Source organism: Marmota monax, unplaced genomic scaffold (genome assembly GCF_021218885.2).
Source record: "Marmota monax isolate L192 unplaced genomic scaffold, Marmota_monax_Labrador192_F-V1.1 WCK01_AAM20220418_F8-fsc00022, whole genome shotgun sequence".
Taxonomy (NCBI): domain Eukaryota; kingdom Metazoa; phylum Chordata; class Mammalia; order Rodentia; family Sciuridae; genus Marmota; species Marmota monax.
This window is the reverse complement of record NW_026695215.1, coordinates 27,435,176-27,460,488: the sequence shown is the minus strand read 5'-3', so window position 1 is coordinate 27,460,488 and position 25,313 is coordinate 27,435,176. Positions and strand designations below refer to the sequence as shown.

Genomic DNA, 25,313 nt, shown 5'->3' with positions numbered 1-25,313 from the left:
CCAGCAAAGCACCACTGAGAAGGGCGGGGAAAGGCTGTAGAGACAGATAGTTCTTGGGACAGGTCTGGTGACTGATAAGTCCAGGCAACACCTGACCCTCTGCCCCACATCCCAGAGCTCCGATCCATGTTCCGCGTGGACCTGAGCCCTTCCCTCCCATCTGCCTGAGAGTCTTTCCAGGGGAGGACCCGGCACCATCGAATGAATGTTTGCCTCATAGTGGATGAGCAGGGACTCCACTCTCAGCCCCAGAGCAGCTGGGAGACCTATGCGGACAGGCTCTTGGCAGGTCCTCGCACTTCCATAGATCTACACACCCGCTGCCTCATCCCTGATCCTTAGGATTCTTGGTCTGTGTTCCTGTTAGGCTTCGCACTTCCATTAAATGTTCAAGGCTCACTCCTATCTAACCTCGCTGCTTTTCGCTTTGCAACCTCGTCCTGATTCAGACCCCATCCTTCCTCAGAAACCTCGCCCCTAGCTGAACATGGCTTCTGTACTCCGCTGCTACTCGCCACGGGTCTCCTCAAGAGAGCCCAAGTCCTCCTCCCCTCTCGGTAAGAGGCCCATGATTTGGCCCACAGACCTCGCCTCCCATTCGCCTCCCGCAACCTCCACTCCCCGCCCAGTCTAGTCCTTTCCGCGAGGTTTCGGTCCGCTGTCCTCCAGGACTCCTCCCTCAAAAGTCCCGCCTTTTTGCCATCGAGGCCCCGCCATCTGTCAACGGTTCTAGCCTGTTCATCCAAGGTCTCGCCCCTCCCATTGGCCATCGGACTGTAGCGGAAACAGGCTGTGTTGCCCCAGGCTCCGCCCCTCAAAGGCTCACTTCCGGGCTCTAGCACGCCCCGCCTTTCCCCTGCTACAGAGAGGAGGCTATGGAGCGTCAGGTGAGGGCTCGGCCCGCGAACCCCGTGGTCCGTGCAGCCCGGGCCGGGCCTGACCCTGATGTGTCCCCTGCGCAGGTGCTGCTGAGCGAGCCCGAGGAGGCGGCGGCGCTGTACCGGGGCCTTAGCCGGCAACCCACGCTGAGCGCCGCCTGCCTGGGCCCGGAGGTCACCACGCAGTACGGGGGCCGCTACCGGACAGTGCACACTGGTGTGTGGACGCAGGGGAATTGGGTAGCGACGAGAGGACAGGAGGGAAAAGTGGAGGGTGCTTAACAATACACAGGAGTGTGTGGAGGAAGCCTGGGTTGAAAGGGTATCCCGTTCAATTTTCTGCTCACAGGTATATGCAGGGAGGCTGTGCAGGCATTAGTGTCCTGTAGTACGTGGGTTGAGGGATTTGGAGTAGAGCACAGATCTGAGTTCAAGGTGTGGGCCTTGTAAGACAGATTCATACCACTCCATCCAATACACATGCCAGGCCGCCCTCAAGATTTTAGGGGATCCAGGAGGGGGCCAGGGACAATAAGTTTTCTCCAAGCAATTGTTAGCTCAGGCTCTGGAGGCCTGGACTTGGTTTGTGATCAAGTGTTGTCCAGGCTTTACCCTGGGTGTCTGGAGACAGATTGGGGAAGGTGGGTCTGGGCCTTCCTGGGTGAGGGGCAGTGCCCAGACTGGCCAAGACAGGTTGAGCAGCCTCATGCCTCCCATTGCAGAGTGGACCCAGAGGGATCTGGAACGCATGGAGAACATCCGATTCTGCCGCCAGTACCTGGTGTTCCATGATGGGGACTCAGTGGTGTTTGCAGGGCCTGCAGGCAACAGTGTGGAAACCCGGGGGGAGTAAGTTTGAGGGAGGAAGTTTGTGGATAAGGCCACCACCGTCTGCCATACTAGCCTTTTATGAATGCCTAGATGTGGATAGGGCCCAGAGGGAAGCTAGGAACTAGGTTCCTGCCCCTTGGGAGCTCACTTGGTCTCTGGTGACATGACCTGATAAGCACTGAAGGCTTGCTCCATACTTGGGCTCAGCCTCAAGCCCATAGTATCCCTGAGTTCCTGCCCTAGGGAAGAGAGGCAAGACCACCTGCCATTGTGGTAGTAAGAGATGCTGCAGGGGCTAGTATGTGACCAGAACCTTAAGAATCTGGGCTATTTGGGGGTGAGACATAATCCTAACCTGCTACCCATGTCCTTAGGCTACTGAGCAGAGAGTCTCCTTCAGGCACCATGAAAGCTGTGCTTCGTAAGACTGGAGGCATGGGTCCTGGGGAGGAGAAGCAGTTCCTGGAGGTGAGTCTGCATGGGACCAGAGTAGGTGACAGAGAGCTCAGCCCCACAGATAAGGGGCAGACAACCTAATGTCCAGATGTCCACAGGTCTGGGAGAAGAACCGGAAGCTCAAGAGCTTCAACCTATCAGCACTGGAGAAACATGGGTCTGTTTATGAGGATGGTGAGGCATCTGGTTGGTGAGCAAGCAGGGTGGACAGCGGGGAAATACATAGCCCTGGACTCCCCCTGATTGGCCCTCTCTACCCAGACTGCTTTGGCTGCCTGTCCTGGTCACATTCGGAGACACACTTGTTGTATGTGGCAGAGAAGAAGCGCCCCAAGGCTGAGTCCTTCTTTCAGACTAAAGCCTTGGACATGAATGCCAGAGATGATGAGATGGCCACGCCGAAGAAGCCAGACCAGGCCATCAAGGTGCTTGTGGAATGGCCAGTACATGAAGACCCTGAAGGGCTGCCCTGGGACTCAGTGTGCTCCCTTCTCAAACTGTACCTGCCAGAACTGGGGAGGCACTGGCTTCTAGGAAGCAGAGTAGGGATTTGTAGACAGACTGGACATTGAGTATCCTGTGTTCTCAGGGGGACCAGTTTGTGTTTTATGAAGATTGGGGCGAGAACATGGTTTCTAAAAGCATCCCTGTACTCTGTGTGCTGGATATCGAGAGTGGTAACATCTCTGTGCTCGAGGGAGTCCCTGAGAATATATCCCCTGGACAGGTCAGTAGCCACTCAGCATATGTCCACCCTCCTGGAGTCTGGGACCCCTGCTTGAACAACTGCCCCTTACTTACAACTGCCCTGTGGTCTTGTTTACAGGCTTTTTGGGCCCCTGGGGACACAGGTGTGGTGTTCGTAGGTTGGTGGCATGAGCCCTTCCGGCTAGGCATCCGTTTCTGTACCAATCGCAGGTAAGGAAATGAGACAGGCAAGTGCCTTGCAGCCCAGCTAGCCTTGAAACTGAGTGTCTCTCTGGCCATTCCAGGTCAGCTCTGTATTATGTGGACCTCATCGGGGGAAAGTGTGGTAAGTGGCTAGTGCCCACCTGTGCTTTTCTAACCCACATTGGCCCTGCTAGTCTGTGTGATGCTCACATTTCTGTGTGGCCCAGAACTCCTCTCGGATGACTCCCTGGCTATTTCTTCTCCCCGGCTCAGCCCAGACCAGTGTCGCATCGTCTACTTGCAGTACCCATCTCTGGTCCCTCATCATCAGTGTAGCCAGCTGTGCCTGGTGAGCTGGAGGTTTGGAGGTGTTTGGGTGGTTAGCAGGAAGAGGAGATGGTGGCTGAGAGCTGAAGGGCCAGCATCATCTCCCCATGAACCCCTTTGTAGATATTCTCCTGTCCTGGGTGCAACAGTAGTGTAAGTTTTCCTATTCTCAAGGAATGGAGGGCTTTATACACTGTCAGGGCTCATCGCCTTGACAGCATCCTCCATCTATAAGAATGTTCCTTTCCTTGATTCTCATCTGCATGTAGCCCAGGCTTTGCAAGGGACTCAAATGTAGTGGGGAGTTACATAATCCCAGACCCTACCCAGATAGAGCTGTGGGCCTCTATGAAAGTCCTCTGACTTAGATATGCCTATCTGAGGCCTCTGTGGGCACCTGGTCCAGGTCACCGGAAAGCAAATATATCAGGCTCCTCTGAGGTCCCCCTTCCTTTCCCCTGAGGCTATCCAAAGCTGTCACTGAAGAGAATAGATGCAGAGCTCTATGCCCTGAGGGTATTGCCTGTCCCAGGGCAGTTCTGACTCTTACCTTCTCTTGCAGTATGACTGGTATACCAAAGTCATCTCAGTGGTGGTGGATGTTGTACCTCGGCAGCTGGGAGGTGAGGGGTGCTGTCTGTGGGGATACATTGGGGCCTATAATTCTGTGAGTTCCTGCTATCTATTCCATCCATCCCTGGCTCTTCCTTCCCGGGTTCCTTCAGAGGACCCTTTCTCCCTGCTGGGCTGCCCTGTGCCCAGCCTCCATGGGGAGTGGGGCCATCTCTGTGGGGAACGGTTCTGGCTGGATGAAAGCTTAGATCACAGTGGACTGAGCTAGCTGGAGCTTTAGATAATTTAATGTCTGCATTAAATTTCATAGATGTTTGTTTTTCTAAGAGCTGGCTAAAACCTTTGTTCCTTTGAGTGGGTCTCAGAAAGAGTGCTAGGTTGAAGTATCATACTCGAAAGGCCCTGGACCCAAGGGTGCGATGTTACCCTGCTCTTCACTAAACCCCAGCAGCCTTTGTCCAGTTCAAGTCAGATAGTCCCCTGGGAGGGTGGTTCTTGGCTGGGAAGCTCCTGTCTTAATTTCAGGTGTTTACAGCTCTGCTTGAGATCCGGGGCCATCCCAATGACATGAGGGGAGAAAGTCTTTTTTTTCCAGGCTGCCCAGAAAATTCCAAGAGTCCAATGAATAAGAGATTGTCTCTTGCAGCTGAGGCTGTACTTTAGTAGTAGTGTGCATGAGATCCTGAGTTGGATCCCTAGTACCAGGAAAAAAGTCTTCTCTGTGATTGCAGGGATGTAGTGATGGGGTCCTAGTTTGAATCCCAGCTCTGCCCCTGATTAGCAGTGTGTCCTTGGATAGTGACCCAGCCACACTGAGCTTCCATTTCTTTGTGGAGAGAGTAGTAGTCCCTATTTTCCTTGTAGTATTATATTGAGAGTTAAATGAGTGATAATATTAAAGGGTAAGACTTTTGAGCCCCCTGTGCATACACCGTGCACAGCGCTACAGTGGACAAACAGGTGCTATCTTGCTTAAAGATACCAGAGGCCCAGAGCAACTTAGGAAAGCAAGTGCTTTTCTTTTGAGAATCCGTTGTTTCTCAGTAGTTCTCAATCTGCTTCTTAAGAGTCCTCAGAGTCTTCTCTTCCTCCCTCATGCAGGCAGCTTCTCATCACCAGAGTGAGACTGCCATTTTGTTATAAGTTGCAGGGGCCCCAGGTGGATTCCCTAAAAGCCCAGCCTGGTTCATAGTCTTGACCCCCCATAACCTCTGCTCCTGGACCCAGCACCAGCCTTCCCATCTTTTCAGAGAGCTTCTCTGGGATCTACTGCAGCCTTCTGCCTCTAGGATGCTGGTCAGCTGACAGCCGGAGAGTGATCTTTGATTCAGCTCAACGCAGCCGACAGGTAACAGACCCTATGATCAACTGCCAGGAATCTGGGCCCTGAAGCATAGCATGTACATGCCTTTGGGGAATGCCCAGTCCTAGTGGCTCACCTGCCCTTTGAAAAAGTCCTGCCTGTCCTGTCTTGCACTTGATTCTCCTTGAGGGGATCAACTGCCCTGGAGCCCCACAGCAGAACCTTTGACCTTTTTGCCTGAGGCAGAGGTATATTCTCTCCCAGCTGGGGGAGAAAGGGGCTGCCACTGGGTGGGTCCAGGATATTCATTTAAAGGCAGCTAATGGAGATAAGACCAAACCCTTACCCTAGGGATGGGATGAAGATGTCTATAGTATACCAGTCTCCTTTTGGGTGTAATATCATTTGGTCTCGTGCTAACTCAAAAGGATCCAGTGACCAGGTGCAGCGGTGATTGCCTATAATCCCAGCAGCTTGGGAGGCTGAGGTAGAAGGATCAAAAGCCAGCCTCAGCAACTTAGTGAGGTCCTGAGCAACTCAGCAAGACCCTGTCTCTAAGTAAAATATAAAAAAAATGGCTAGGGATGTGGCTCAGTGGTTAAGTGTCCCTGGGTTTAATCCCCACTACCAAAAAAAGAACCCAGTAATATCTCTTACCTTGCCCAGGGATACTCAGTTATGATGGAACTGAGATTTGAACCTGGGCCCTCAGGGCTCTTGGATGTGGTGCCCATGTGGTCTTCTCTCTGCCTCAGGACCTATTTGCTGTGGACACTCAGATGGGCAATGTGACCTCCTTAACAGCTGGTGAGCAGGGGTTCTGGTGTAGTGGTAAGAGCAGGGTGAGCCAACCGGATTAGGGTTAGACAGCTGGAGCTACAGGTATATGTGTGGTAGCAGCAGCACTCTCAGCCACTGACTATTCTACAGGCTTTTCCAGTAGTCCTCTGAAGATTCTATCCATGCAAAACCCTTTCCTGTTCCACTGACCTTCAGTACTCAACTATGTCCTGGCCTAGCCTCAACATGTTACCTACCCTGCTCCTAAAGCCCACAGAACTTTCTCTAGCCTAGATCTGCCAGAATCATCCTTCCCTTCCCTAGCCCTTGGGTGCCCTGTCCTAGGCAGAGGCAGCTCTGCCACCTTCAGGCCCAGGAGAAATCTAGTATTAGCACTTCCGTCTTCCCTACAATCAGGCCCGGTGTCAGTCCCTGAAATGTCTTTTGAGACACCTGCCCTGACTCTACCTGTTCCTCCACAAAATTATGAAAGTGTTAATTCTAAACCTACATCTCATGACATAGTTCCTGCTTAAGCATTTGCTTGAACCCCATAGCCCAGTCCCCAACCCAACTTCCTGGGCTCCCTTACACTGTAGTCATTGAAGGCCTTGGTGGTCTGGTGTGTCCCCGGGTCCGTCATTTCTTAGGCACAGCCTGTGTCCAGATGAATAAGGGACTGAGGAGGAGACTCACCCAGGGTCATGTGCAGTTGGGTAAATACTTCTCAGGGTGAAAGGGGCACCTTTCCTTAGAACCTCCAGTGGGATTCTGCAGAGAGCAGATGGGAAAGGTGGTCCCTGCCATGCACTTAGTGACATCTTTTTTCTCCAGGGGGGTCAGGTGGAAGCTGGAAGCTACTTACAATTGACCGGGACCTTATGGTGGTACAGTTCTCCACACCCAGCCTGCCTCCAAGCCTGGTGAGTGTTGGTGGGTCCAGGCTGGCAGGCAGGGATTCAATGTAGGCAGAGCTTCCCAGGCCAGGAAACTGGTCCAGAGTCTGACCATGGCTGATCAGCATGTAGAAGGGCTGAAGCACAGACCCAGTCCAGCATGGTTCACAAAGGTTTGGCATTCACCGGGAGGAACTGCAGGCTGGGGCTTTCTCTGTCCTAAACAGGGTAACTGGGGAAATGCCTAGTCCTCTGATTTTATAGGGAGATAGACATCAAAACCTAGAAGCCAGGGAGGTATGCAGGGTGGGGATGAGGAGGGGTTCAATGTGAATAGGAATACCTTGGTATGCACCAGCTCACAAGAATCCATACTGTATCCTCTAGAGATATATGTGAAGCCCAGCTTGATAAGATTTTCCCACCTCCCACCCTGGGTAGAAGCACAAGGGCAGGGAGGTAGCCAAGCCACCTGTGACACTTTCCTTCCCCTTGGCAGAAAGTTGGGTTCCTGCCTCCTGCAGGGAAGGAGCAATCAGTGTTGTGGGTAGCCCTGGAGGAGGCTGAGCCCATTCCTGACATCCACTGGAGCATCCGGGTGCTACAGCCACCCCCAGATCAAGAAAATGTGCAGTATGGTGAGCTGGGCCAAGAGCAGAGGGACACTTTCTTCAGGCTTCCAACACATCGCATCTTCTCTGTACCTTTCTGCCTCCTGGCTTATAGAGTTTCCTGAGATGTCTTTTAAGAAGTTTACTGTGTTTTTTGTGTTCTTGGGGAGAAATATCTAGGGATCTGAGCCTCTGCTCTGGGTATCAGAACTAGGTACCACCAGGCCAAATGACCTGTCGAAGGTCTAAAAAGAACAGGCCTCATATAAGGCCTGTGTGATCATACCTCCTACAGAACACAATCGCCTCAGAGTGGGGCTCCCTGATTAGGGTAAAAGGAGCATAAACCTTCAAAAGTTTATATACTATGCTGTAGGCCACCTTGGCCACAGGTCGCCTCAGACTATAGTTTTAGATGGCTTGGATAGGGAAGGCCTTAGGAAGTGGCACTGGCCCTGCTGACTGCTGCCTTCTCTCTGCAGCTGGCCTTGACTTTGAAGCAATCCTTCTGCAGCCCAGCAACACTCCAGATAAGACTCAGGTGCCCATGGTGGTTATGCCCCACGGTAGGCATCTGGCATAAGAGCCCTTGCCCTCCTATCATCCCTCCTAGCTGGCCCTTTCATCTTCTACTCCTTGTTTACAGGAGGACCCCATTCATCCTTTGTCACTGCCTGGATGCTGTTCCCAGCCATGCTTTGCAAGATGGGCTTTGCAGTGCTATTAGGTGAGCAAGGAGGGACCTATACTCTACTAAGGCTTTGGTGGAGTAATGGGGTGGGGCTGGTTTGTATAAGCCTCAAAGATGCCTCCCCAGTCTCCTGGCTTTTCTGTAGCCTGGTTACTTTCTCTAGTAACCATTACCAGGAACTGCTCTGGCCCCATGAATGGTGGTACATAGATTTTGGGACTTCCATGGAAAGAATGCTGTGGTCACTGGGTAGCAGCCTCAAACCTCTTGACCCTTTCCCCTTGACAGACTGTTGTACTTCTGGTCCCAGGGCTTACTTCACAAATGTGTGAAATATTGTCCAGGGAAATGAGAATGTTGTTTGACAACTCTATCTGCTCCCTCCCTTGCCTTCAGTGAACTATCGTGGCTCCACGGGCTTTGGTCAGGACAGTATCCTTTCCCTCCCAGGCAATGTGGGCTACCAGGATGTGAAGGATGTCCAGGTAGCAGAGGGCTGGGGCTTCTGGACAGGCTGGAGGGTGGGCTGTCAGGGTGTGGCTCTATTCAACTGGGCAGGCAGCTGGCTGCAGTGTGCTGTGCCTCACCTTGTAGTTTGCAGTGGAGCAGGTACTCCAGGAGGAGCACTTTGATGCAGGCCGTGTGGCCCTTATGGGTGGTTCCCATGGTGGGTTTTTGTCGTGCCACTTGATTGGTCAATACCCTGAGACCTATGGTGCCTGCGTGGCCCGGAACCCTGTGATCAATATAGCCTCCATGATGGGCTCCACTGACATCCCTGACTGGTGAGTATGTAACACAGGTTTCTGTCTTCCTCCCTTCCACCCTGTATTTCATTCCAGTGGAGCCCCTGTAGGAATCAGAATTCCTGGGGCTGTATCAGATTGGTTTCTTGCAGGTGTGTGGTGGAGACTGGCTTCCCTTATAGCAATGACTGCCTGCCAGACCTCAGTGTGTGGGCAGAGATGCTGGACAAGTCACCCATCAAGTATATCCCTCAGGTACCTAGTTTTCTTCCTTGTCCCGTGTGCGATCTATCCACCCAGAACCCAGGGACCAGTTCACCAATGCCCCCCACCTGGCTCCTCACACACCCAGGTAAAGACCCCGCTGTTACTAATGCTGGGACAGGAGGACCGGCGTGTACCCTTTAAGCAGGGCATGGAGTATTACCGTGCCCTAAAGGCCCGGAACGTGCCCGTTCGGTGAGTGTCTCAGGCTGTCCTTGGCAGCTGGTGGGCAGGTGAGCAGGGGAGGACCCTCCAACCTCAAATGTTGCTGCCCTACCCCTACAGGCTCCTGCTCTATCCCAAAAGCACCCATGCACTATCAGAGGTGGAGGTGGAATCAGACAGCTTCATGAATGCTGTGCTGTGGCTGCACACACACTTGGGTAGCTGAAGCCCTGCCATTCTGTGTGAGCTGGAATGTCATACTTTGTTCTTGGGGAGCTCCAAGATCTAACAGAACAGTGAGGGGCCTCCTGGGCTCTGGACTCTGAATGAGTGGCGGGGGAATGTGGGCTATGTAATAATAAATAAGGACACAGATCCTGGTTCAATGATGGTACTTTGTACCACGCCATTCCCATCCCCATCCCTAATCCTGGGGTCCAGAGGCCTACGGCCCTGAATGTGATAGCTACAGGGCTTCATGTGTCTCCGATGACAGAAGCAGAGGGAAGTGAGAGGCTCTGCGCCTGTCAGTTTTAGCCAAATGGGACTCAGCACCAGGCTAGCTTCTTCAGCTATTGTCTTTTCAGTTAGAATCTGCTCTGCACCACCCTCTACTCCCAAAAGTACCTCTGGAGGATGCATGAGACCTTGCACCTCCACAGAACCCATAGGTAAAAATACTTCCAGGGTCAGACCACCTAGCCAATGGTTGCTGGACTCCAGCCACCCAGGCCCTAATAAGGAGTCACAAACTCATTCCCTAGAAGCAGAGCTAAGAGGCATTCTCCACAGGTGTAAAGAGAAAAGGTGGCTTTATGTCTGACAAATTTTGTGCTCCCTAACGCAAGGGGTTAAGACCAGGCCTAGCCCAGCTGTATGACCTTGTGAATCCAGTCCACAAACACAGAGACACGCATGAAGATGGCTGGCCAGCCGGGCCGGGCACACACTCGGTTGGGGATTATAATTCCCTCCAGGACCCAGCAGTCATGGGTAAAGCAGGCAAGTGGGCCACCGTAGTCACCCTGGCAGGTGGAGGGAACTGTTGAGAGCCTTGGACCATGGCAGTGATTATCCTCTTGAGGTTGAAATCATACATCTCCAACCCCTCACACCCTCCCTGGGCTGGCCCAGGAGCCTAGCCACTGACCTCACAGGCCCCCATAGGGACCAGTAATCCCTCAGTGCACATCTCGTGCTCTCGGACACGTCCTCGATGCTTGACATTACACTTCTGGTTGGAGATGACTTTCAGCAAGGCCACATTTAGGACCATGTCATCACTTGTACCTACAGTGAGGAGAATGGGGAGAAGGAGAGGCCCTTGGGCAGGACCCAGAGCTGGACCTTCTGGCCTGGAGCAGTCCATGATTATGCACTGTGTTCTTACCTTTGGTCTCACCCCAGCCTGCAATCTCACACTTGGTCCCTGGAGGCACCACATACCGCTCAGGGGGTAGGCAGATCAGGGCCACACGCTGGTTCAGGATCACCGGTCTTTAGCAGAAAAAAGGGTAGTCAGCACCTGAGGCCCCAAGGCCCAACCCTTACACCTTACACCCTCTGAACTTGTCCACATACCTCTCCAGCTTGAGCAGGACAAGCTGGGAGCCTGAGGGCCCACACACCATCTTGGCCACTGGGATCTGCTGCAAGCCTGGCTCCCCTGGCTGTGGGTTCTGAAACAGGGTGCCCAACCACACTTCATATCCCGTGAGAGGTTCATGGCTAGAAGAGAAGCTCTGTTAGATAGTTTTTAATTATTTATTTATTTATTTTGGTGCCAGGGATTGAACTAGGAGGCAATTCACCAGTGAGCCACATCCCCAGCCCTATATTTTTTTTTTGTGTGTGTGTGTGTTTTAAAGAGACAGGGTCTCACTGAGTTGCTTAGCCCCTTGCTTTTGCCGAGTCTGGCTTTGAACTCTAATCCTTCTGCCTCAGCTTCCCCCACTGCTGGGATTACGGGCCTGCACCACCACACCTGGCTAATTTATTACATGCATGCCTCACACATGCCAGCAGCCACAACTCTAGCCCTAGAGCACTCTTGATTGCCAGTGTGCTGCCTCCTGGCTCACTTGTTAGGCTTGTCTGGGGAAGGTGGCTAGAGGGAAGACAAGAGTGGGATTGAGTTCCCCAAACCCAAGAGGCTCACCAGGATGAGAAGCATTGCCGGGCAGACAGTACCCACTGTTCCTTTACTAGGGACCCTCCACAGAAATGCTGGCCCTGCCTGCAAGAGTTGGGATTAGGAGAAGAGACAGTGAATTCTGGGACACATACTGGACCTGCCATTTTCTGGGTAGGATTTGAGACCAGCAGCAGGTTCCCATCCCCCACTAGCATAAACGCAGGACACAACCTCAGCTCCTCTCCTGGGGGGACAGACATTTTTGCCTCACCGGTTACGCAAACTGATTGTCCAGGGTGAGTTCCCAGGATGGCCCCCCACCACACGGAGCCTGGAGCGCTGCTGATCCAGCCTGTCCACCCTCTTGCCGCATTTCTCAAACTGTACCTGGTCTGGGGATGGGGGTGGCTGATGAAACCCCCTTGGATAGAGGTGGAGGGACAAAGGGGCTCTACCCACTACTTGCCCAAGTCCTCACCTGGGGGATCTAGGATGGACAGTGGCTGGTCATCATCTGAAAGACCAAGTATATCCAGGTTATGGGAGAACCAGTCTGACGTTGATGGCTGAGGCAGTATATGGGGAAGAGTTATCAACACTCACTGCAGCGTCGAAGGGCACAGTAGTCAAACGGAGTCCCTGGGTCAATGGTGTAGCACCATGGCCCATGACTATCCCCATCTGGATTCCGGCAGAAGTTTTCCTTCAGTTGAGCTTGAGGAACTGAGGAGGGCGTGTATCTAGGTGGAAGCCAGAACAAAATCATGGCAGGGTGGTCTCAAGCTTTCTCCAGACTCAGGTCCAAGAAGCCAAAGCCTATTGCCCAAGGTTAAAGCGCACTTACTGAGGCTTGTGCGGTGTCTCAGCAGACCAGCGCTGGCACTGGACACCCTTGCGGGTCTTGCTGACTGAGCCGCGGTACTGCTCGCCTGAGCCGTGGTAACAATCTGCCATGGGCGGGCAAGAGCAGCGGTCAGCTCCAGTCCTCGCCCTGACCCTCAAGCTTGGCGCTTCTATCCCTTTTGCTCGGGCCTTACCCTCCGGCCGCACGTCGTCAGTACAGCGCTGGATCTGGTAGCAAAAAGCCACGCGCATACCAGGCCGTGATGTGAAGCACCAGGGCGCCTCGGAGCCGTCTGGGTTCCGGCAGAAGTTCTCCCGAAGGTCCCTGGACAGACAGCGGCCTCCGCTGTGGGGCCGGGCCTCCAGCCGCACCCCCCCCCCAAACTCCTTCAAGTCCCGCCCCCTCCCGCCCGAATACTCCCCCCAGCGCCCTAGGATCACTCACTTGCAAGCGTATTTTTCCGGCGCAAACCGGTGCTGATGCGGGCTCTGAGCGTCCCAACGCTGGCAAGGCACGCCGGTAGTGGTAGTATTGGCTGTGCCCCGATAGCCCTCACCCTTTCCGCGGAAGCAGCTGAATGTTGTGGCCTCGCGGCTTGGTTGTACCTCGGATCCTTGGATGGACCGGGGAAGATCGGACCCTGACCAGAGGCTGAGCTTTTCCTCTTATGGATCTTTAGTACTCAGCAGGATTTGCTCTTAACTTCCCGTTGGGTTGTCCCACCCCAGCCAAGTCACGCTCTTCCCCCAACTTTTCCCAGATGCCCTTCCAAGCTCAGTCCCCGTGGCCTACCACAACGGGGGAGGTCGCAGAATTCTCGCTCGAGCTGCGGGTCTGTAGTGTAGCACCAGGGTCGCTCAGATCCATCAGGATTTCGGCAATAGTTGTCATCCAGACCTTGGTCCGGAAACCTGGGGGTAGTAGCGGGCATGAAGAAGACCCTGGGACTCTGCCCCTGCCCAATTTCCTTCTTGCTGAACCTGCTGCTGATCCAGCCTGTCCGCACTTCTCATACTGTACCAGGTCTGGGGATGGGGTGGATCTGATGAAAGTGAAGGGTCATTTTCCCCTGACCCTTCCGGTCAGGGTAGGACCTACAGCCCCACTCCTGTAGGTCTGGACCTTCCCTTAGCCCCGCCCCCGGAGAGCAGATTCTGCGCACCCACACGTACTTGCCAGGCTCGAAGGGATGCGAATGCGGGTGCTGCAGGTCCCAGCGCTGGCACTCGCGTCCCGACTCTGTACGGTCCACCGCGCCGCGGTAATCTTCGCCGTTGCACCAAATGCAAGCAGCTGGAGACACAGCGCCAGTACGTTCCTGGACAGGAGTGGGCCTGTTCCTCCCTCCCCAGGCTTGACCGAGCGCTGCTTACCCTCCTGGCAGGACTTGATGCCGCAGCTTTGGAAGCGCACTGCAGGGTTTGTCGTGTAGCACCAGGGACCTCCAGGGTCCCCGTCAGGATTGCGGCAGAAGTTCTCTTCCAGGCCGTTCCGGAGTGTGGGAGTATACCTGGAGGCAGAGAGTCGTTGCTACATTGTGTGCTGCGGAAAGTCTACGGGCGGGGATAAAGGGAAAATATCAGTCTCACTTGTGGTCGTTAGGGAACCTGTGTCTCCAAGCTTGGCAGGGCAGGCCACCTGCTGTTTTTGCCACAGTGCCCCGGTACCCAACCCCATTGTCCATGAGGCAGGACCGCACATAGTCTGGAAGCAAGAGATGAAAGGTTAAGAGGGTCTGAGGCCCCTGACCTCATATTCGCCCTGCTCTTCCCTGCACCCACTTGCCTTTCTTCTGGAAGAGATCACAGCACCCAGAACGTTGTAGCTGCATGTGGGGTGAGTGCTGGGTCCACGGCAGGAGTTGGCAACCATTGCTACTCATGTTATAATGGAAGGCACTGGGGAGGAGAAGGCACAGGGTTATTCAGAGGCCCAGGTTCCCATACCTCCAGCCAAATCTAGACCACATGGGCACTCACCGGCAGTCTAGGAGGGGCCCACAGAGCCTAGCACACTCTTCAGCATCTGCCACATCCTCCTGCCAAGGCCCTGGTATCACTGCATGTAGCAGGTGCTGCAGTTCTGTGCCACGAAGCACCTGGAAGTCATTCAGTGGTGAGCGCTGTCCTGTGTGTGGGGTGGGCACAGGACAAGTTGTCATGCATGTCAGTGGCATGTTCCACATTTTGTCCATTCAGAAGATCAGATACAAGGATAAATTCTGTTTGCACTTTCAAGAGCCAGTCCAGTGCCCCCTGCATAGGGTGTGGGAAGTAGGCCCAGACATGCCAATTGTCATCACTAGTACCTCTAGCAGGCCAGGTACAGCTCAGATCTAACATATTCCATGAGAACTGTGGGTGATGGTGCTTGCCCTGTGAAGTTTAACCAACTCATCCTTTTTTTTTTTTTTAATCTGCATATGTATTTTATTTCCATTAGAAAAATATTGTCTACATAAAATTTTGGTCCACTTTTACTTCTACCACTCAAGAGTGAATATTTTACAAGTAAAAGCAGAATCACATATCTAACATGAGAACTAAATATTTCATATCATTTAATTGAATAGAATGAAATTGAATTAGGCTTGCTCTTTATTATTTTTCGGGAACAATAACTCATCTACCCTGTGTTATTTTTCCTCTGTACTTTAGTTTACTTGAGTGACTATGTAATGAGTGTCCCTTCTCCCATATTCAGCAATGAGTGCACACATGTGTAATTTGTAGCATCAGTACTTGGATTCATTATCTAATATTCAATTCATGTCAACTCCCTGTATAATATGGTATTTCCATTGTTAGGTGCAGGACAGGCTGAGTAAGCTGTCTGCAGGGCATGCCAAACAAAGTTAACTGCAGGATGACCTGGCCTCTCAAACCCTCTGTCTGGTTCTTTATCAACTATTTGCTTCAAGCCCAAACACCCAAGCCCCCGCTCAAGGCTGAACACTCAACCCCCTGCTCAAGGCCGAACATGTAACCCCCCTTGTGCCAACAAGGCAGCTTGCAGACCCAGAGACCTCATTAGATTTGGGCTATAAAAACTCCCTCCTGCCGGGCCCCTCTCTCTCTTCTCTCTTGCTCTGTCTCCTTTGCGCGCGTGCTCGCCTCCCTCTCTCTCTCTCTCTCTCTCTCTTTCTCTTCTCCTCTGTTGCACTGCTGCAATAAAGATCTCTTGGTTGCTCTGAGTGTTGTGGTCACTTCCCTTTCATCCATGATAACTACAGATATTTTAGTCACATGTATACTTTCAACATCAATTGTAAGAATCAAAATGTTAATTTAAAGACATGATGAGAATAACACTGCCCACTTATAAACCTGCCGTTGTGAGAGGTCCCTGGACAGCCACTGCTTCAATCTCAATGCATGCTCCTTTGGATAAAGCAGCAACCTGGAAAGCAGCTCTAGCAGGAAAATTACTCTTGAAATACGGTTTGTAGATTTCATTGACAGTATTGAAGTCATTCATGTCAGTCAGCAAAACAATTGCTTTGACCACATTAGTGAAGTCACAGTCTGCCACTTTCAGAATTTCACCCATGTTTGTGAGAGCTTGTTTAGTTTCTGCTGCTATCCCTCCACGTACAAGCTGTCCACTGGAAGGATCCATGCCTATCTGTCCAGAGATGTAAATGGTCTTGTCCACTAACACTGCTTAACTGTAGGGACAAATGGCCCTTGGGGCTTTCACGGTGCTGATCACCTTTCTGATAAGTGACGACATTTCAGTATTTCTTTATTATGCCCCTCCAACAGAAGATACCCCTTCACCAGCCCTACCCAATTCTCACCCAACAACTGACCAGCCCTGGGCAGCGTCTGCTGGAGGGACGGTGGAGCGCGCTCGCTCCCAACTCATCCTTTAAATGAGAATACTTAGACTCAGAGCTATTACTTTACTCAGGGAGGGCCCCAACCTGGCATTCTGACTCCAAGTCTGGGCTCTCATGAACATGAAGGCATATGCTAGGTTAGGGGGTAGATCAGGCTCAAAAGGAGTCACTGCCTGCTATGTATGTTCAGCTGAGTAGTCCCAACACTGCTTTAATGCTACAGCAGACATGTGAACGTAGGCCTGAGTGGACAGTGGTTTTTTTGTGTGTGTGTTCCAAGTCTTCCCAGCTCTGTTCAAGAGGCCAAGGTCATTTCTCCCTGCCCAGTGGGAAAGTGAGCTCCTGACAAAAACAGTAGCATGGGCCTAGGGTCTACCCCCTCCTACACTTGAGGTGAGGATTAGAGGTGGGGGAACTCACCTGGGGCCACTAAGACCTGGGTCAGAAGCAACAGGATTGGGAACCACCCCATCCTCCTGGCAAGAGGCTGCACTGTGACCCACTACAGTCCCATCGGGGAAGTTGTGAAACCTGGCCCTACAGGATTGGGTGGCTGTGGCCACACACCCCCACTCCAGGGCTGCTGGGGCCTGACCTGAAACCCTGTGGCAGGAGCCAGATAGGGCTAGCACAAGGGCCTTCACCCTGGCACACCTAGACCTCTGAGGGTCCTAGGAAGTGGTCAGAGACTAGTAAGATTAACAGGGGAGACTCAAAGTAGCCTGGGATGGGGGTGAAGCCTCCCTACAGCCTTTTCTGTCCAAGGGCACTGGACAGAAAAGCCCATCGGATTGTCATTGGATGCTGTCAGAGGCCTGGGTGGTGACATTAAATTTCTGAGCCTCAGTTTCCCCCTGTAAATTGGGAAATATTATCTGCCCAGCCCCAGTACTGGTTCCCCCTTTTCTTGCCTTATCAGCAGTGCCCCAGCTGTAGACAAGTCAGCCCACACCCCTGGTAGCACAGCCAGGAAGGCTCACTGCCTGCCAGAAGTATCGTCCCAAGGAAGGTGAGCAAGTCCCCTTTTGGGCCTAAATAGGGGTGGAGATGACAGGTAGCAGCGACTCTAGCAGGAGTGGTCTTTCAAGCATATGGGCCTGGAAGACACATGGGCCAATCCTCCAAGTAGGCCAGGAACAGAGACAGCTGGCCTTGGGATCCCTGTCAGGACCTGGCCTTAGACCGCGGCTGGGCTAGAAGCGCCCCCAAGGCAGGGGGTGTGGGGGTTGAAACAGGTTGAGAACAGTCCTGCGGTTGGCAGGGTGAATTCCCTGACAGTGGCCTAGCGAGGCCAGGGCGTCTATGCGTGCGCGTGCGCGTGCACGGCTGAAGGCGCTGCGCGTGAGAGGGCGCATGGTTTGGCCCTGGACGGACTCCGTAGCCGAGAGGCTAGGCGGATGTTGTGAGCCGGTCGCGGCCGCCGAGGCTGGGGGTGAGTGAGGGGCGACGGGCTCTGAGCGGAACGGGTCCCTGACGCTCCCCTCGAGCCCTTGGCCAGTGCAGAGCGACAGCTCCCGCCTCGGGGGAGGAGGGTCGCGACTTGTGGTGTGGGACTCAGAGCGGGAGCTGGCCTAGGGTCCTTTGGAGCTTGAGGCCAGATGGGGGCGACTTGGGGGAGCCATGAGTTGCCCTTGGCGTCCTTGGACTCTGAGACAGAGTCGGTTTGTTTCCATGCCTGGATCCCTGGACAGAACTGGGCAGGATCACAGTGTCAGGGATGCCCCCCGCCCAAGCAGGGGCAGGGGCCGCCTTTCATTTGAAACCTCAACACCTGAGACCCAGAGTGGTCTTCTGGAAGGTTAACTTACAGAAGGTTTGAATGACCGCGTCTTATCAGTCTTAGAACTGCTTAGATGTGAAGGGGCACTGGATATGGACGCCCGCTGAGATCCCCCAGTGGGTGGCAGGGCAAGAGAATCATCTTACCTAGGCAGATGTAGAGCAGATGGCAGGAGTTAGTGGTGGGAGCATAGGACCTGTTTGGGGTGAGATAAGAGTGGGTTGCAGGAAAAAGTGCTAACTAAGGCAGTGCTGAAGGGTCGAGTTCTAGAAAGAGACTAGTAGAACTGTAATAATGGAGATATACTATCTCTGTGTTGAACAGTATAGCACAGCCACCTGGGGTCATTGGACTTCTGAAATGTGGCTAATGTTACTAAGAAATTTAGTCTAAACTTTTCAGACTTTAATTCAAATTTAAATAACCACACGTGGCTGCTGGCTACTGTGTTGGACAGCACTAGGGATATAGTGCAGCTTCTCGAGCAGATACAGCAACAGTGTGCTTTGTAAGAAGACCAGTGGAGTCTAAAATGAAGGCTGGGCAAGAGTGGTGCTTAGATGGGGTGGGTGGTGCGTGTGTGAATGGAAACAAGAAGCCTAGCAGGATTGTGGACAAGAGAAGGGAGCAACCTGGAGCTGACAGAAGTTTCATCCTTGGAAGAATAAGTAGGACTTGTGGCTGAACATGGCTAGACTAGTAGTTTCCTGTATTTGGGGGAAGGTGCTATATACCTCTTCTGGATATGAGCTAGACCCAGTGTAGATTACAACTGAAGTAGATACAGGGACTTTGGCGCTGGGCCACCTCACTTTGGACATTTTGGTCTGATTGTCAAGAGCTAAGTCATCTAGTTATGATTCAGCAAACATATATCTGACACCTGCTCTCTGCTAGGCCCTATGCTAGGCACTGAGACACAGTGTGGAACATTGGACCCAGACCCTACCTACCTTCCCTGCATAGGAAGCTGGGAGCCCTTGCTTTCTCTGCCCTAGGTTGGTATGTGTGTGAGTGTGCATGCTTCTGGCCTCACCTGCTCCCAAGCCTTCCTACCATTGCAGGACCGAGGTCAGGTGTGAAAGCCCTTAGCTGGCCTTGAGTAGACAGGCTTTGCATTTGGCTCAGCCTCCAGGACCACTAGCTGCCCATGAGAGATGAAGGATGGCGTCCAAGGGGGCCGGCATGTCTTTCTCCCGCAAGAGCTATAGGCTGACCTCAGATGCTGAGAAATCCAGGGTCACAGGTAAGGGCTGGCAGGGCAGGGAGGATGCTCCTTGCATTGGGGGAAAGAGAAGGTAGGGACAAATGCAGCAAAGTCTGGGGTCCAATGAGCCTCAGGCCTTTCAGCATCTCTTGTCCTGTGAGCCAGTTCTTCTCCATTAGCAATTGAGGGTAGTGCATCCAACATGGCTGTTCTTTTGACCCCTTTGACTGGCCAAGGACCAACAGTCTCTGGGGTCAGCAGGAGCCAGGAGCTGTGCTGACCATGTGCCCCTTTTTTCCCTTCTGACCTGTGACTCAGGCATTGTGCACGAGAAGCTGCTGAATGACTACCTACACCGCATCTTTTCCTCTCCTGACCATGTACCCCCCGCAGCCACCAGCAGGTATGGCTGGGGGGGTAACCCCTCCTCACTCTGATGGGCCTGACCCAAGGCTGGAGGCTGGAGTTGTGCAGAAGGGCATCCTGTCCTCTGGGCAGTGTGGCTTGGGTTCTGATCTCACTCAGCTCCTGGCTCAGAGACCTGTGGCCAGAGAGTCTACCTTCTGGTCTCTACTTCTTCCTCCTTCCAGGTGGTGCTAGTTCCTTCCTTCTGAGGATGTTGTGGAGGTCAGGGAGGGGTGCTGGTGCAGTGCTAACATAGCACCTGGTCCTCTTCCACGTTCAGAATCTGGCCCTATGTGTACCTGCCTGCACCTCTGCCCCACCCTGGCCCCTTGTTGCCTCTGCCTAAGTTTGTAAAGTACAAACCCCACTGGGCCCTTTTATTTGCAAATGTAATACAATTTAAGTTTAGTCTATGTAAAAGTTAAAAATATACTTTAGCAGAAACTTTAAGAGAGAAGCAAAGTCATCTGTCACTTTGTTATTCCAGTGTGACAATTTGGATGTGATTCCTTTCTGTTTACTTCATCTCACAATGTATATAGTCCAGATTATGCTCTATATAAAACTTCTAAAAAATGTTGTCACCTTCAGTGCCCCTCTTCAACATTTTTGAGCTTTAATTGGCAAAGAATAAACTGCCTGTATTTAAAGGACACAACTTGTTAAGTTTTAACATGTATGTAACCTATGAAACCACCTCTAACATCAAGGTAATGAACATGTCCCTCACTTCCAAAAGTTTGTAGAAGTTTGAATCCTATTTTCATCATCAGACATTATCCCATGAGTATTTTTCCACATTATAAATGGATCTTGGTGGCCATCTTTTAGGACCAAGGTTTTGCCATGGCCCATATTACTGCCCTCATTTGGAGGAACTTTTGCTTTTACAAGCAATTCTGTGAGTATATCCAGGATTGCAGTCTTGTCGGCTAACATATTTGAACTGCAAATACTTTTTTTTTTTTAAGAGAGAGAGAGAGAGAGAGAGAGAGAGAGAGAGAGAGAGAATTTTTTAATATTTATTTTTTAGTTTTCGGCGGACACAACATCTTTATTTGTACGTGGTGCTGAGGATCGAACCCAGGGCCGCATGCCTGCCAGGCGAGCGTGCTACCGCTTCAGCCACACCCCCAGCCCAACTGCAAATACTTTAAAGACTGTTGACAAATTCTTTTTTTGTGAGGGGATACTGGGGATTGAAATCAGGGGCATTCGATCACTGGAGATTAAAATCAAGGGTACTTGACCATTGAGCTACATTCCCAGCCCTATTTTGTATTTTATTTAGAGACAGAGTCTCACTGAGTTGCTTTTGCTGAGGTTGGCTTGTGATCCTTCTGCCTCCGCCTCATTCCTGCCTCCATCTCTCTCCTGCCTCGGCCTCTCAAGCGCTGGGATTACAGATGTGTACCACTGTGCCTGGCTGTTGACAAATTTTTTTATAGGATCATGTAGATTCTTCCTCCCTTCAGTGAGGTGTGGGTGTCCCTGCCTCTGTGTCCCTTACCAGTCTTGACTCTTCTATCCTTCATGATCTGTGCTCTTGGGCTAGGCCCAAAAGGCAGCACCATTGCCTGTTCTATTTGAGTGACTATGGTGGTCAAAAGATTCCTACTTGTGGAGGGATTCTAGCCACCCTTTCCCCAACCCCAGTCCTGGCCTATTCTCAGGGCCATCTGATCCCTACCTCATGTGATACCAGAGATGGTCCTGCTCTTGGTGGTGCTGTGGCTGCCAGGAGGGAGAGCAGGTGGTAGGGCCATCGGTCAGTAGTTATGGAAATGTAGGCCCCTGGGCTGAGACATAGGAAATTCAGAAAGTGCATACAAGTGCTGGTGTTGGCTAAATGTCAGTGCTGCAGGCACTCAGTGTAGGCTCTCTCAGGCTACTTGCCCACAGCAGTGTGCAGTCTGCTCTTGGGGGCAGGCATAAGTGCAGCCCTCCCAAATTTAGGCCTGCAAGAACTGCTTTTTAGGAAGCCTGCATTACCCTTGGGCCTATTATGACATTCAGACAATGCCCTGGGGTCGGCTTCAGCCTTCCATATTGGCTGGACAGCCCATTGTATAGCTGCCCCTGATCTTTACCTGGGGCTCAGCAGGGGTGGGGCCTTTGTACATCTTGGTCTCCTGCAGCTCAGGGTCATTAGTGGCTTATAGCAAGGAGATATGTGGTTCTTGAGCCTGGGTCATAGTTATCTTGTGGGAGTTGGTGCTTTGATCCATCTGTGTCCCCTTCCAGATTCTACTGTGTGGTAGATGAGTAGGGTAAGTACTGGGATTAAAAGTGGAAGAGCAGGTACTGGCATTCTGTAGGCTGGATTCAGATGGGCATTGGGCCTATGCTCTGCCAAGTCCTGCTGGTTGCTCCCACTCTACTGCCTGCTATTCTTAGTAGTTGAGCTAAGGACAGAGCTGGCCAGCATTAGAAAGTGCCCTTTCTACTCTGGGCATGTGTGCTAAGAAGATGAAGTGGCCACCCAGACAGATTTTTCCAGACCCTTTAGCTATGGCATGTGGCAGGCAGGTGGACCATGTGCTGGCCATCTGTGAACAGGTAGGTATAGGATGCCAACCAGCACCTCAGAGAGTTGAGCCTTTCATTTGCCAGACTAAATTCAACAGAGTCTTCTCTAACTGTGTATAGGAAGACTGGAAGTCTGTCATGAAAGGAACCACAGGCCTAGAACAAGGGCTGGATTAAGTGGCCTTGGTACTGGACATCTTGGGGACTGGTATTTCTCCTAGACTTCTTTTCCCAGCCATAATCAACACAGCCACCTTCAAGAGTGGGTAGGTTATGGAACATGCAGGAAGCATGCATTATTCCTTGGACTCATCATAGCATCTCTGACATACAGCTGTTGTTCCCTTTTTGTAGGTGGAAGTATTAAAGTTTAGAAAAGGCTGTTCTCTTATAACAGTCCCAAGGTGCATGTACCAATTGTAGGACTGGTTGTAGTTTTTAGTTTGGTGGCTAATCCAGCTTCTGAGTCAGAAGCATACCAGGGTCTAGGATGAGGCAGAGGGTTTAGTGTTCTCTGATGATTTCAAGGACTCGTGGGCCCCTGGCAGCCTCTCACTTTCCCCAGGAAACCCCTGAACTTCCAGAACCTGCCAGAGCATCTGGACCAGCTGCTACAAGTGGACAATGAGGATGAGGAAAGCCAGGGTATGTGGCATCCTCTGGAGTGGGGCTGGGGGGCGCAGAGCTGGGCCCTAGAGGCTTCTCTGGTGAGCTCAGTGCACCCTATGTATCTCTTATACCATTTGCCCTGCCTAACTCTATACCTCTCCTCTTCAGGACAAGCTGAAGGACGGCTTGGTCCATCCACCGTGGTCCTGGACCACACAGGAGGATTTGAGGGGCTTCTCCTAGTTGATGATGACCTCTTGGGGGTGAGTAAGGGTGAGGTATAGGGCCCCTGGTCCAGCCCCTTCTGACAGCCCCAAATTCCTCCTGATATGGCCTTCTAAACTCATCCTACCATAGTCCCAGACCATGTGTCCTCAACCCCTAAATCCTCCTGACATATCCCCGAAACCTTCCCAACAAATCTCTGAGCCTCTCACATCATGCCTCTGGTCCAGAACCTCCTGACAGAGGCACAGCCCCTCCCACCCTGTTCAGGCATGTGCAGTGGTAGCCACAACATGCCAGTACCACCAGGGCTTGCTGAGCTGGAGATAGGGTCTATATGCCTGAGAAGAAGCTCATCATCCCTCTTTTTTTTTTTTTTTTTTTTTTAAATATTTATTGTTTAGTTTTCGGCAAACACAACATCTTTGTTTGTATGTGGTGCTGAGCATCGAACCCGGGCCGCATGCATGCTAGGCGAGCGCGCTACCGCTTGAGCCACATCCCCAGCCCTCATCATCCCTCTTTTTTACCCAGGTGATTGGACACAGCAATTTTGGCACTATCCGCTCTACCACATGTGTGTACAAAGGTAAGTCCACACTTCCCTGAGGCCCAGAGAGTTGGGATGAAGTTTGAGGGCCCCAGCCTGAGGCAAGAGAAAGTCTTTGTCCATCTGCTGGCACTAACTCTGCTCGTTCCAGGGAAGTGGGTCTATGAGGTGCTCATCTCCTCCCAGGGGCTCATGCAGATCGGCTGGTGCACCATCAACTGCCGCTTTAATCAGGAGGTACACACAGAGGAGGGGGCCCATCCTGGGGAGATCATTACCTTTCATGGTCCTCATCAGGGTTCTGGCAGCCCCCAGACCTGCTCAGGACCCTAATCTGGACTTCCCTCTTGAGAAGGAATGTGTTCCATTCTACTCCAGGCCACCTCAGGGTAGAATCCCTTACTTGTCCCCTCACAAGCATCAGCCCCCTTCTCTAGAGCCAGGGGAGTCCAAGGTTGATGACTTGTAGGTTCTGGCCTGCTCCTACCTCCCTCCCCCTAGAACTCATAGGCAGTTCCTCCCTAGGAGGGGGTTGGAGATACACACAACTCCTATGCCTATGATGGGAACCGGGTGCGCAAGTGGAATGTGACTACAACGAATTATGGCAAGGTAAGGGCCATGTGGATCACAACCCCATGACTATCCCCATAACTTATCTGGAGCCACTGGGCAGCCATGAAGGACTGAAGTCACCAGGGAAGGGACAGAGATTCGGGGCTTCCCTGCTTGAATCTAGTCTCCCCTAAGTGGTCCTAGAAAGAGCTAGGAGTACAGAGTGAAAGGGCTGCTGTGCTTTCATGCATCTGTAAGCCCTCCTCTCATGGCAGGCATGGGCAGCGGGGGACATTGTGAGCTGCCTGATTGATCTGGATGATGGTACTCTGTCTTTCTGCCTGTGAGTCTCCCATGTTTATCTGTAGGCCTGGCCTCTAAGGGCCTCCCCAGACTGTCCCCAGGGGCCCAGGCTAAGTTTGGTAGCCTGAAGGTGGGAAGTCACATCCTTCTTGGCACTGACTCACAGATGTACTCTTCTCCTCCAGGAATGGTGTGTCACTGGGCATTGCCTTTGAGAACCTGTCCAGGGGCCTGGGCATGGCCTACTTCCCAGCCATCAGCTTGTCTTTCAAGGAGTCTGTGGCCTTCAACTTTGGCAGCCGTCCTCTACGATATCATTTTGGGAAGATGGCTGTGGGTGGCTTGGAATCTAAGATGAGGAGCTCCTTACCCCAAGAGCATTGCAGGAAGTCTAGGATGAGGGACTCCTTGCCCCAGGAGTACTGTGGGGCTTGTGGCAGGTGCTAGCTGCTGCGAGAAGTAAATATGAATAGGGTGCACCTTAGGTAGGTGGGTACAAGGATAACAGTCCTTATAGTAATCTTTTTAGATACTATCATTGTAGTACTTCATGGAGCAGATGAAGGATATGAAGTGGCAAGAGTTTTACCCCATGGAGTTGTGATGTAAACCAAGCATCATAGGCCTGCCCTAGAGCCCAGTCCCTCCTTGGGCACACAGTGGGAGGGCAGGGTACATTTGAGCCTCAGGTCATGCATTTCTGGCTTAACTCTGTGGCACCTACCCAGTCGCCGGCTTCCGGCCCCTGCAGGACCCACCATGTGCTGACCTGGTGAGGGCACAGAGGTTGCTGGGCTGTTTCCGGGCAGTACTTAGTGTGGAGCTGGATCCCGTGGTGAGCCAGGGTCTGGGCGGGCTAGCTGGGGTTCTTTCCCAATCCTCCTGCCCATATGGCCTAATTTTCCCCTCCCCGCACCAC

General features: G+C 52.3%; 3 protein-coding genes and 1 pseudogene across 11 annotated transcripts in view; 2 read left to right on the top strand and 2 right to left on the bottom strand.

The window, feature by feature from the left end:
* Positions 1-734: 734 nt before the first annotated feature.
* Positions 735-9,787, top strand: Apeh (acylaminoacyl-peptide hydrolase). 3 transcript variants are annotated; one of them, XM_046431404.2, is made up of 22 exons: positions 735-887; positions 963-1,095; positions 1,601-1,727; positions 2,084-2,177; positions 2,264-2,339; positions 2,427-2,590; positions 2,755-2,892; positions 2,992-3,083; positions 3,158-3,198; positions 3,284-3,405; positions 3,946-4,006; positions 5,207-5,304; positions 6,015-6,066; positions 6,874-6,962; positions 7,435-7,573; positions 8,029-8,112; positions 8,193-8,273; positions 8,634-8,722; positions 8,832-9,022; positions 9,136-9,238; positions 9,336-9,442; positions 9,533-9,787. In XM_046431404.2, the coding sequence occupies exons 1-22, from the start codon at positions 876-878 to the stop codon at positions 9,636-9,638; spliced, it is 2,199 nt and encodes a 732-aa protein (XP_046287360.1). In that variant the 5' UTR covers positions 735-875; the 3' UTR covers positions 9,639-9,787. The 3 variants fall into 3 exon arrangements, with proteins under 3 accessions (XP_046287360.1, XP_046287362.1, XP_058430873.1); XM_046431406.2 differs by lacking the exons at positions 735-887; positions 1,601-1,727 and having other exon boundaries at positions 960-1,095; XM_058574890.1 differs by lacking the exons at positions 735-887; positions 963-1,095; positions 1,601-1,727 and having other exon boundaries at positions 2,107-2,177; positions 2,264-2,322.
* Positions 9,788-10,207: 420 nt separating this feature from the next.
* Positions 10,208-16,785, bottom strand: Mst1 (macrophage stimulating 1). Its single transcript, XM_046431407.2, has 18 exons — positions 16,652-16,785; positions 14,370-14,517; positions 14,176-14,288; positions 13,980-14,094; positions 13,764-13,900; positions 13,563-13,683; positions 13,183-13,301; positions 12,835-13,030; positions 12,584-12,714; positions 12,391-12,493; positions 12,150-12,286; positions 12,025-12,060; positions 11,818-11,938; positions 11,571-11,648; positions 10,994-11,140; positions 10,803-10,909; positions 10,563-10,702; positions 10,208-10,437 (listed from the first exon to the last, which is right to left on the bottom strand). The coding sequence occupies exons 1-18, from the start codon at positions 16,701-16,703 to the stop codon at positions 10,276-10,278; spliced, it is 2,163 nt and encodes a 720-aa protein (XP_046287363.1). The 5' UTR covers positions 16,704-16,785; the 3' UTR covers positions 10,208-10,275.
* LOC124084305 (2-iminobutanoate/2-iminopropanoate deaminase-like) lies at positions 14,609-16,137 on the bottom strand (annotated as a pseudogene).
* Positions 16,786-16,863: 78 nt separating the features above from the next.
* Positions 16,864-25,313, top strand: part of Rnf123 (ring finger protein 123) — a 29,545-nt gene continuing 21,095 nt past the window's right edge. For 2 of the 7 annotated variants that reach the window (XM_058574889.1, XM_046431397.2), the window contains exons 1-12: positions 17,546-17,663; positions 18,909-19,009; positions 19,140-19,257; positions 19,537-19,621; positions 22,718-22,797; positions 22,930-23,024; positions 23,521-23,575; positions 23,688-23,773; positions 24,062-24,148; positions 24,367-24,434; positions 24,580-24,705; positions 25,115-25,229. In XM_058574889.1, the coding sequence (XP_058430872.1) occupies positions 19,176-19,257; positions 19,537-19,621; positions 22,718-22,797; positions 22,930-23,024; positions 23,521-23,575; positions 23,688-23,773; positions 24,062-24,148; positions 24,367-24,434; positions 24,580-24,705; positions 25,115-25,229 (879 nt within the window). In that variant the 5' untranslated portion in view covers positions 17,546-17,663; positions 18,909-19,009; positions 19,140-19,175. Of the gene's footprint in view, positions 17,241-17,516; positions 17,664-18,908; positions 19,010-19,075; positions 19,258-19,536; positions 19,622-22,717; positions 22,798-22,929; positions 23,025-23,520; positions 23,576-23,687; positions 23,774-24,061; positions 24,149-24,366; positions 24,435-24,579; positions 24,706-25,114; positions 25,230-25,313 lie in introns of those variants that run through there. The other 5 variants (XM_046431402.2, XM_046431403.2, XM_046431400.2 and 2 more) reach the window with 5 other exon arrangements.